The sequence below is a fragment of the Castanea sativa genome, chromosome 2, assembly GCF_040712315.1.
Source record: "Castanea sativa cultivar Marrone di Chiusa Pesio chromosome 2, ASM4071231v1".
Classification (NCBI taxonomy): domain Eukaryota; kingdom Viridiplantae; phylum Streptophyta; class Magnoliopsida; order Fagales; family Fagaceae; genus Castanea; species Castanea sativa.
In genome coordinates, this window is record NC_134014.1 from 5,434,141 (window position 1) to 5,446,713 (window position 12,573).

General features: G+C 34.4%; 1 protein-coding gene across 1 annotated transcript; it reads right to left on the bottom strand.

Moving 5' to 3' along the window:
- Positions 1-3,823: 3,823 nt before the first annotated feature.
- Positions 3,824-11,010, bottom strand: LOC142624021 (chaperone protein dnaJ C76, chloroplastic). Its single transcript, XM_075797517.1, has 4 exons — positions 10,234-11,010; positions 5,847-6,103; positions 5,262-5,445; positions 3,824-4,575 (listed from the first exon to the last, which is right to left on the bottom strand). Exons 1-4 carry the CDS (start codon positions 10,594-10,596, stop codon positions 3,931-3,933), a joined length of 1,449 nt encoding a protein of 482 aa, XP_075653632.1. The 5' UTR covers positions 10,597-11,010; the 3' UTR covers positions 3,824-3,930.
- Between the last annotated feature and the right edge of the window lie 1,563 nt (positions 11,011-12,573).

Genomic DNA, 12,573 nt, shown 5'->3' on the forward strand with positions numbered 1-12,573 from the left:
GAGACAAACTGAATAATAAATAAAATCCCCCCAAAAGTACTGTTTTGGGATAAGAAAGGGGGGAACCCAATAAAGAAGAGGAAAAATCTCCCTGAGAATCTAGCTGAAAATAGGACAACTAGGAGGATAAGGGCAGAAAATATGTCTATAAAAAGGGGGGGGGGGGGAATGGCAAATGGAAAGGGGGATCTGAAAAAAGGAAGAGAGAAAGCAAAAGGAAAATCATGTCTATTGCAGTTCAATACCACAGGAAAAAGAGTTTTTTCCATTGTAATGAGCATGTTTCAACTGGAATACAGGTCATGTTTGTTAAATCAATTGTTTGTGTTTTCCATTGTGGAGTCTTTCCTCTTATATTTTTAATAAATAAATTGTGCTCGTCAATCAACACCACCCCCTATATAGTCTTTAAATATTTTTCTTTAAGTGGTTTTTGGCATCCATAATTGGCGCCTTCTATGGGCATACTCCACCAAACAGTAGGCTTAAAAGTTTGTTTTTGAGAAAAATATGGCGAACCAGGGATTCTTCTTTTAGTTCTTCAAAAGCTGTGAACTTATCAGGGATTCTTACTTATGGTGTTCAAATTTTATACATTTGGTTCGTGATTCAGCTATAATCATTAGGTCAAGGTCTGTTACTTATACCTCTGGTTCACATTTCATTTATAAACGTTGGGTCGGGGTTTCTATCAAAATCTAAATTTTAGCTTTCTTGGGCAAGTATTCTAATATTATTTGTTGGGTCTCAGAGTATGTCGATTGAGATTTGCATGCGAATTATTTATATTATATTTTTTCTTTTGAAAAAAATCAAATGTTGCAATTGACTTTTTTCTAATCTATGAGTACAAAAAAAAAAAGGCAAACATATCGCACAAGTCACAATAAAATTAATAATGATAATTTATTGGACTAATCAACAAATAAACAAATCAACATTAAAGAAAAAAAAAAAACACATTGTCAATTATTAACCTTGAAAAAAAAAATAGATTAGCAATTATTAATGTTTATTATGTTGGCTGCACGGTCCATATGCAGTCTAGCCACACTATAATAGTACTCACATAAATTAGATTGTTGGACAAGCAGTTGAAAAGTTCAATTTCTATTATTTCATAAAAAGAAGTGTGTGTGTAAATAACTTAAGCTTTTTTTTTTTTTTTTTTGAGGAAAAAGCGTGTAACTTAAGCTAAGGAAGAAATAAAAACTAGAAAAAGGATAAAGAAAAAGGGAACGACACACCAGTTCGCAGTTCCATCAACCAAAAAAAAAAAAAAAAGAGACACACCACTACACTAGTGACTAGTGAGAGAGGTGAAATAAACTCAGATCAGTGAAGAGAAAACAACTGAGAAGAGAAGACCATACCTTAGCCAATTCAACTCGTTTACAAGTGTGAAAAGTAGACCAGAGGATACCAACCTGAGAACTTGAGACAGTGAGCCTGTGATATGCGACTGGAGACTAGTTTGTGGATCTAATGTCATAGGAATGGAGGAAGAATGAGAGCAGTCAAACTGAGAGATAGAAATTAAATGGATAAAGTTGGGAATTTCTGATTGTTTTGTTTTTGTTTAGACTGTGTTAAATATTAGCATTGATACACCATGTTGAATATGCTATTATGGATGCGGAAGCGAAAGCATAAAGTATAGAACACAATAACACAAAAGGATTACGTGGTTCAGCCTAACGGCCTACATCCACGGAGGAAACCCTAAAGGGCTACATCAATAATATATTAGAGTGTAGAACAAATCCTGTGTTACAATGAACCATAACATGTGTATATATAGTAGACTAAACCCTAAACTAATAGACTTCTAGTACAAGTAGGAAACTTGGCTTGCACACAAAGTAGAATTAGGCTTGGGCTTATGTTAATGGGCTAATATATCTCTAATACCCCCTCTCAAACTCAAGATGGAAACTTGATGAAATCTTGAGATTTGATTAGGTTGAAAAGATCCCTTGAATGAAATTTGGCTCTGTGACAGTGGCTTGAGAAAGGCAATGGTCTTGCAGTGTTGATGCGACTTCTAACGGTGACATGACGAAACCGGAGAATTTTGACGGCAGCAGTAGAAAACCAAAGAAGATGAACGCAGCGAAGAAACACTGAGGAAGACAAAGATTGCTCTTAATACACCGTAAGGACAGAAAACCATGGTCATAGGAAGGCAGCTCTGATACCATGTTAAATATTAGCATTGATACACCATGTTGAATATGCTATTATGGATGCGGAAGCGAAAGCATAAAGTATAGAACACAATAACACAAAAGGATTACGTGGTTCAGCCTAACGGCCTACATCCACGGAGGAAACCCTAAAGGGCTACATCAATAATATATTAGAGTGTAGAACAAATCTTGTGTTACAATGAACCATAACATGTGTATATATAGTAGACTAAACCCTAAACTAATAGACTTCTAGTACAAGTAGGAAACTTGGCTTGCACACAAAGTAGAATTAGGCTTGGGCTTATGTTAATGGGCTAATATATCTCTAACAGACTGGATGTGTGATTTATTTTGTAGTTAATTTTTGTTTGTTTAAAGGTTATTAATGTTGTTCTTGGGACAATTTCTTTTGTTTAAACCAGAAAATTTTCTAATTATTCTTGGATCAATATCCAACGGGCAAAAGGTTGGAGCAAATTTTTTATTTTTTATGGTTTTCATAGGATAATATGTAAATATTTTGGAGGAGGGGGGCCAAAATATTTCTATATTTTTTGGATAATTTTTTATTTTTCTAGTTAGATATGCTATTCTATATTTTTTGCAAAAGAAAAAGAGGGCTTACCATTAACAATCATACAATTTTGGAGAGAGAATCAGAGAGGCAACCAGCACAAAGCTCTACTTGGAGTCCCCCTCCCTTATCTTCTTACACTTACAAGATTAACATAGTAGCAGCAGAAGGGGCTCTACAAGCCCCGCATTTTGCAATCGACTTGGGCTTACAAGATGTCGCTCTTGAAGGTGATTGTGCTGCATATATTATTTACTGTACTTCAACAAACTAAACCAAGTTTAGCTATTTTTGGAACATTACAACTACAAGATTTAGAATGGTCATTTTCAATTTCACCAATAGTGTTAGTAACCATGCTTCTCGTGTGTACTAGCCGAAGAGGCTCTCTTGAGAGATTCTGTTGGAATATGGGTGGCGGATTGTCCTCCATTTCTTTTTCTTTTACCATCTTTACATTCTGATAAATTTTAATCTTTAAAACTGCTATTGTTTTCATAAAAATTAAAAAATATATATATATATAATAAAAAATTTTAACAAATTTAAATATATACATACATATTACTACGTATTTCAGATCTTATTTCACCAAATAATGGATGGTATTTAACTTTAAATGATACAATACTATACATTTTTTATACTTGTGAGAACTAAATTTTCACAAAGAATTATGACCTCTTATCAATTTTGTAAGAAGTGAAAATTTTTACACAATTTAAAAAATAAAAAAAAAGAAAGATAATTAACTAGGGGCATAAATTGTGCGTTACCTTTTATTCAACCACCCTCACCCACAATGGTGGAAATTTTATCAACTTCATTTAGTATTTTATATCATTTTTCTAAAAGATTCATGAACATTGACTGCCTAGAAATTAATTGAGACAAAAAAAATACATACAGGTTTATAGCAAATGCAAATCTTTCCTTTGTTGCTATTATTGACTAGCATAGGTTGTTCCTTTTCTCTTCAAAAATGAAAATGAGAGGATTGTTTAGATGGAACATGGATTGAATTAGTGTCATGGCTTGTTGAATACTATGTGAGATCTGATTTCCAAACAATTTTCAGTACGTATATATCATATAGTTTAATTGAGTTCTTTTGTATACAAATGGATTTACGTTTACCTTCTCAATCGTTTTGAGTTCTTTCCCTCATAACCTTCGTCTACTTTGAACGACTTCCACAAGTTCAATTATTACAATCCCAATGATGTACCAAGTAATCCCTGCTAACATAACCTGTGACCAAGAGCTGTTAACGATGTCCAAAGCCAAAGAGCCACCTATATGTTGTTTTAATCCACCAACAGTCCCTTCTCCAACTTGTAACCAAACTATAACTGAAGCAATTGTTGCTGGTATCATTGGAAGTACTCCCCATATTACGGGTTTCTTCTGATTGTCATCATCTACTCTATAGTTTCTATCCTTGTATTCTTTAGTAGGTGAAGAGGATTTTTGGGTAGTTGAGGCATTATAGCTGACGGCTTGAGTTGAAGCTGGAAGAGCATGGATTGATGGAATCCAATAATCCTCGTCATATATATAGTTCGGTGAGATTCGACCAATCGTTCCTCCTGCTCGCTTTCTGGCAGCTACTGCTTCTCGAAGCTTGTCCATGCTTGGCTCACTAGATTTATTGTGTGAAACGTGTGTCAGATTATTTTGTAACGACACAGGTGTGGATCCTCCTCCTCCTCCTCCTCCTGCAACAGGTGATTGCCAGTATAACCAATTTGAGATTGATCTAATTGCTTGAATTGCTGACATTCTAGCTTCTCTTTGGAGGTCTGTTTCCTGAAACAATAAAGTGAAAAAGGACACAGAGAAAAACATATTAATTAATTGAATCATTAAATTATATTTATATATGGACCTTATTGCTAGCAGATAATATATATATATATATATATATATATATATATATATATATATATATATATATATATATATAGCTCCGTTTGGATACTTCCTGGGTTTGTGTTTTTAGTCTTTTGGTTTTTTTTTTTTTTAACCAGTGCCTATTACACTGTTCATAAGACATGAAAATAGCAATCAGGTATATCAACAGTGCCAAATGCATGAACGGTAATTTTTTTATTATTTTCAGTTTTCAGCAATAAGTTCTATCCAAATGAACACTGTAATAAAATAATTTTTAAATGTGTAAATAGTGATACGAGACCTATTTTTAATAAAAAATTGCTGAAAAAGTACGTGAACCGTAAACGCACAGTACTCATTATGTCCCTGCAGCAGGAAAAAAAAAAAAACAAAAAACAAAAAAGAAGAAGAAGAAGGAAAACGTAAAAACACGGACGCAGCAAAATTTAATCCGTATCCAAACAGTATAAGATATGCAAACTCTATAAACGCCATAATTTTAGTTTGTAAATAAATTTCCTTATAACATTCTGGGAGATAGAAATAGCCTGTAGCCGTTGCCCATTAATAATTAATTAGTACGTGAAAAGGAAACTAACCTTGGGGTGTTGTGTAGAAGCTTTTTCCATTGCATCCTCAAATCTGGTCTGGAATTTTTTGACATCTACAAAGATATTTGAGACACGCGCTCCTGCTGCATTACCCATGCCCACTCTTACATTGCCGCGTGGTTGCTTCGACATTAAGAATTCTAGAGCTGCTAGGTTTGACCTCTCCACAATCCTATATATATATTAGCCATTATTTTTTTTAAAAAAAGATATTAGTATTATTCTAAATATAGAAATACAGACATATATACTAATAAAGAAATTCGAATTCCTTTCTTTTCTAACTATAATCTTAATATGTCTCTCAAAAAAAAAAAAAAACTATAATCTTACTATGTACTAATATTCAATAATCACTATTAATTACAACATATACTTCTTCATGATGTATTAATTACTTCTGATCTCACTAAAAATCATTGTTAATTAATTAAGTTGATGGAGATTATTATTTAGCCATGATATCATTAATTATCAATATAATGAATGAAAATAGATACTCCGCAAGTATAAGTTAAAGATCATAACACTTGAGCAAATGAGCTAAGTAGCTGGAGTAAAATATATACTCACGAGATGCAATCAACTGGACATGCTCCTATGGCCTCTTGGATCTTCTGTTCAGAATCAGCCCACTGTGCAACAACCCTGGCTCTTCCATAAACCGATTCAATAGCAAATGTCTTTTCAGCAAATAAGGCACATTTCAAGCAGCCTACGCACTTGACTTCATCAACAAATACTGCTCTTTGTTCGTTTTCCAATCCAAACCATGCTGAGTATATAGGTTTGCCTGTGTAACCTCTAAGTTCTGCAATTTTGGCTTGCTCCTGCACCATTCCTTTTCAAAGTCAAAAGGAATTCTTAATCATATAATTACCTAAGCATTCACACTGTTGTAGACATTTAGAATAGATATACATGCTTTAAGAGTTACTGAAAGTTTCAACATGAATGAGAAATTACACACTGTTTATAGTTTCCAAGATTGTTACATTTGAACTTTTGGTGCTTTTGGCCTATGTTTAGTACAGAAATAGGGAAATGTCTAGGACTCCATGCACCATTTGTGCTTCAACCTGGTATCTTCCAAAATTACTTTGACTTGCCGTTTCTAAAGGTCAATGTTGTTTCTCATAGATGGAGAATTGGAACATAGAGAAGATTACAAGGTTCAATTTCTCTCTCTCTCTCTCCAAAAAAAAAAAAAAACTCTGATCACTCTTTTCCCAAAGGAGGGTACTCGGTGTGTGTATATATATATATATATATATATATATATATATATATATATATATATAAAGTCTTTAGATAAAAGTTAGATACAGTACTTTATGTGTAGATTCTAGTTAACTCAACTGGTAAAGTCTCTAATAGTTGTATAAGAGATTTTGGTTCAATCCCCGCCTACACCAAAAACTGATTAGTGTCTTGGTCTGATGACAAAGAGCTATCATCAGGAGCGGATGCCATATGTTGAAACTCTCTCTCCAAAAAGATACAGTACTTTATGTACGATATATTATAGTTCTCAATTAAATTTAAATACCACTTAATTATTGAGGACTATAATATATTTGGATATGATTTTTAAATGTAGGAGGTAGGTTTTTGATTCCTGACTCCTGACATTCTCCAAAATCCAAAACCTTGAATGATGTTGATAAAATTCGCATTTCTATAAATTATGATAGAGATTAAGAAACTACTCTCAGTGTGTGTGTGTCTATATATATATATATAGTTGGATATGATTTTTAAATGTAGTAGGTTGGTTCCTGAGTCCTGACATTCTCCAAAGTCCAAAACCTTGAATGATGTTGATAAAATTCACATTTTTATAAATTATGACAGAGACCAAGAAACTACTCTCACTTATGGCATCATTGATATAGTGGAAAAAGTCATTTTGCTATTATAATTATTGTTGGGATAAGAAAGATTGACTCTAGTTAATTAATTTCATTATTCAAGTTAATTAATTAGGTCAAATCACCAAATAAACTAAATGCAGCAAAAATTATAAAGACATGATAAATTGCTGACAAATGGGAAAAATCTATCGTAAGGCAAAAACTCCATCGGGTGAATTTAAGGTCACCACTCCCAAGAATCCATAAATCAATAATCAAGCAGTTACAAGTATGAGGAACCTTACCACTACCTTAGCCTATCCCAACATACCAGCCTACAGTTGAACCTTCGCTTCAATACTCAATTGAACTTGATCTTGTAGTAGAATTCTTTCCTTTATTGCACAAATCTCCAATCTATGACTAACTCCTTTACATAGATCCTAATACGTGACTAACTCCAGTAACTTGATTGATTGTTGTTGGCTACAAAGTTCTTCACTTCATAAACGATGAAAATCAGGAAGCACTGGGTTACAAAACCCTAAGACGCACAAACACAGTAGCTTCTCATAGAGTGTATATGTTTTAGGTCTCTGTTTTCGTGTATGATGACTTTATAAGCCCTATGTATGACTAAGGTTGTAAAAAGTGATACCCTAATCATTCAAGTCATCATAAGCCAAATTCAAATCTAAGATTTCTAAAATCGTAGTTCTCAATAGGTCAAACTTGTGTCGAGCTTTTCCATTAATCTTCAATAGTAGCATTTGTTGAGTTAGTGTTGAGACCTAATGAAACAGTTTTTCTTCACTTGTTTCTTGGATTAAATTTCATGTCTTTAATGATACCATTTGATATGTTTGAACAACATACTACTTGATACATTAAATCCATTTTAGATCTACCTAATTACAAATAAAGTGTGTTTTATCAAATGATTAACCAATTACGTTGAAAGTATGACCCTAACAATTACAATCCTCATAGAACAAATTACATGACTTTATTATAGCCAACCATCTCTCTGATTTACTCTCTCTCTCTCTCTTTCTTTGCCGTTTTCTATTAATTTGTTTTTACAAACCATTTGTCCTCAAGCCTCAAGGCATCTTTTACATGAATTTTCCTTTTGTAGTAATTTTTGTTTTTCATATTTTTTTCTTTAATATTCTATGTTTGGGTATCTTTTTCATATTTTTAATTCCATTGTCCATGCGTTTGTGTAATATTTTATTGAGAAACAAATTTCTAGACACCATATTTGATTATAGAGTTTTTACAAATTGAAAAAATTGTAAAAGAAAGCTAAAAGTGTGCGTTCCAAAATAAGGGTACTGGGCCTAAGGGGGGTATGGACTCACAATCTATTTGTATAGTGGGCTTTTGGATTTCCTACCACAAGTGGCACTATGCTTGGCTACCCCATTTCTTGAGTCTCCCCTCTTTTCTCACTAACACATTCCTTTCTTCCTTGGGGATGATTACTTTCTCTAGTCTTTCCACTCTGGAATTGCCAACCCTTTCAACTGAGTTCCCCTTGCCTATTTATAGCGAAGGTTAGTGGAGTGATCATCATCATTCCCCTGGTGGGTGGAATGAGAGGTCCAATACCTTCTCCCCTAGGTGGAGGTTTAATGGTGAGTGGGGAAGGTAGCAGTGGCATTGGAACTGGCTCCACCACTGGATTTGATGCTCAACAAGGGCGTTCCCTAGGCAATGGAAGGGAGGTCCAATACCGTTTCGCCTAAGTGGATGTTTGGTGATGGGAGAGAGAAAATGATAGTGGCGTTAGGACCAGTCCCGCCAGTAAGTTATGTGCTCGGTAGGGGCATTCCACAGGCTGCTTCGAGCACTCCGAACTCAAACCCCTCAGAAGGCATGTGCGTTACCATGTGTGATTAGTGCGAGATTCTTACACGAGTTAGTTTTCATGGGCCTCAGGGCGATTGGACTTGACGGGGGGTGAGGCCCATACAAAAAGTATTAACAACTACCTTTCATCTCAAAAGTTACGGTAAATAAAATTGACTTGAAAATCTAGGATTTTTTTCAAAATAACCATTTTTCTAATAATTTCGTTAGTTAGTAACGTTTCCAAACTATTTAGTTAGTAACAAGTTCACTATAGCAACTCGAGTTTTATAGACTCAAGTTCAACGTTTCCCTAACTTTAACAAACCGAAGAAAACCCAAAGACCAGAGAAGAAAATGAAGGAACATCAACAAACCAAAAGACTAGAGAAGAAAATGAAGCCTTTGCCGCCGTCGCTGGAGCTTTCGCCATTGTGGTTTGATCTTCATTGTTTGGAAATGATCTTCATTGTTTGGGTTTGATCTTCGCTGTTTGGGTTTGATTTTTGTTGTTTGGGTTTGATCTTCGTGGTTTGATCTTCGTGGAGCCTTTGTTGTTTCTTCTTCGTTGTGATTTAGTTGTTTCTTCTACATTGTGATCTTCATGGGTTTGATGTCTTTAGGGAACTCAAGCCTTTAAAACTTGAGTTCAGTTTTGCCAGCACATAGAACTCAAGTTTTTACAATGAACCCGAGTTAAAGAGACTAGAGATGCTAGTTTCTTAAATAGTTTGGAAACATTATTAACTAATGAAATTGTTAGCAAAATGGTGTTATTTTGCAAAAAAAAAAAAAATTCCTAAAATTCTTTTATCTTAAACGTAACCCATGTTTTTACCAAATAAAACAAAATCAACACCATGTTAATAGGCTTGAAAATCTTTCGAAATGGTTTTTTTTTTTTTCCGAAATGGTTGGTTACACATAATGACAGATCTTGTTGGCATATAATCAAGTATAACAAATAGTCATATTAAACAAAACTAAATTGACTCTAAAAAAAATAATAAAACTAGATTAAGCTAATGAAGAATTAACTAATAAAAAAATATAATAATAATAATAATAAAGCAAAACAAAAGTCTTCAAACTAAAGGAGCCATATTTTAGTGAATCGCTATAATTAATAATCTCATGCTAGATTATAATCAATGATATTATTATTTTTTGTTGTTGTTGTTAGTTTGGATAAAAGGATAAAAACAAAAGTTCAAACCTTATCATAAGCTGAACGTAATTTTAACCACACAAACCTTATCATAAGCTAAGCGTAAGTTAGGATCAGAGAGGATGGAGTAAACTTCATTGAGTATGATAGCCATGTCATGTCCTGGTGGCCCAGCAATGTCAGGGTGGCACCGCTTCTGCAGCGTCCGATACGCCAGTTTTATCTGCGACTGATGAGAAGAGCTATCTACGCCAAGAAGATCATAGAGATCAAAATCCATGATTGAACTTGAGGAGGAAGCAGCAGCAGCAGCAGCTTTGCATGTCATTGAATTTCCGTACAGCTTTCTAGCAGTTGCATTGAACGGACTGATTTTTTTTGGGGTTAATTTCATTGTTGTGGTTGAAGGGGTACTGGGAGTGAACAGAGGAAGGTATGCGGTAGACATTTTTCTTTTTTAGAATTTTTTTTACTTATCTTCCTCTTCCTCGAAGAATATAATAATAATAATAATAATAATACTAATATAGAGATTTCTGATTTAAGAACATGAGATGATGAGATGGGAGATATTTTTGAGGGAGATATTTTTGAGATACAATGGAAGGATTGACAAAAGACATTACTTATATTGACCGAAGCAAAGATATTTGAATATAAAATTGACAAAAAGATATTTGTGTTCCCACTTAAAAAGATCCAGTGTCAGCTGTAAAATTGCTAAAAAAGACCGCAAAGCTCTAACAAAACATGAAAAATTAATAATTCATATAAGTTCAAGCAAAAAAAAAGAAAAGAAAAAAAGCACAGAATTTCTGTCTATGCACTCAAACCTACCACATTCTTTTTCTTTTTAATTGGTAAGCTATACATACACGTAGCGGTCTTTGAATCCACAACTTAACCCCCCACTAATTTTTATATGTAAAGGACCTGCCTTTGACCTAGAGCTCATTGGCATAATTAGGGCATTTTAGACAACTACTTCCTGAGAGTATTAGTATTTATTTTTCTTAATTCTATCCTATTTTACCATAAAAAAATTACTTTATCAATTATATAATATTATTTTTCAATACACTCAATATCCAAACTTCTATTTTTCTATTCTACTAATTAAAATAATATATTTTCACAATAAAATATATTTTTTACTTTTTTTTTTTTGTTTTTTCCCAATTGTATCCTCCTTCCCGAATCCTGTTACTTTCTTTTTCACCTTCCAAACTCCTCCTCCCTCATCCAAATCAACCCAACTCCTCCATCATCATTCATCCATATCAACCCAGATCGGCGAAACTGGAAAAAAAAAAAAAAAAAAAAAAAAAAAAAAAAAAAAAAAAAAAACACACACACACACACACACACACACATTAACACCGATCTCACCACAGCCACCACGCCACCACAGCTCCACAACCACCACAACGCCACAGCCACCACAGCTCCACCGATCTCGCCACCCACCGATCTCCACCGTTGTCAACACCTCCGCCGATCTTGTCAAAACCCATGCCAATCTTGTCAAAACCCATGCCAATCTCCACCGTTCTCAGTCACACCACCCACTTCCGTTGAGCAAAATCCAGCATTCAATCCAGCCAAATCCATTAGCATTTAATCAAAATTCATCATCAAACCCAGCAAACCCATCGGAACAATTTCCCCAAACGCGCCAAACGCCAACCCAAATCCGACCCAAACGCCGAAAACCCATAAACAAACCCAAGTCGGAAACCCATGAACAAACTCAAGACCTCCACGCCTCCACCACAGAAGTTGATTGAGCCTCCACGCCGTTGCCTCTATGCCGTTGAAGAAGAGAGAGCAGGAAGAAGAGAGAGTAGAAAGAAAGAGAGAGAAAGACAATGGAAATTTGATTTGCAGAGAGAGGAGAGAGAAGATAAACCGAATAAAAAATAGTTTTTTTTTTAATACCATTGAGCTACCGTGCGATTCCACATTTAGAATCGCACTATAGCTCCTTGGTATTTTTTTTTGCAATTGTTCCAGAACCCAACATTCAATGGAGCTCTCTTTTGGGCCTCAATGGTATATTACTTTGGAATTGGGCATAGAGAAGAGGTTTGGCCCATTCAATGCTGATGCTCTAATGTACTTTATTTGTCCAAAGAGAGGGAATTTATAAATCATATTGAATCCAACCAGGAGCATTGTTAGTCTGATCCAGATCTCATAACACCCAATCTATAGCTTCACTATACAGTCAACCAATTCACACTTTTGTTTGCAGCAATCAAATGGAGGAAAAAGGATGGAGAAAAGGGGTAAAAGAATAACCCACAAGTAAGGAAAAAGCATTGTCTCAAATCAATTGAACTCTGTAAAGCCACTCAAATACATTCAGTATCCAAAGACTCCTACTTAAACCCAAATGTTGCATAAGTTCATCATACCCCAATAA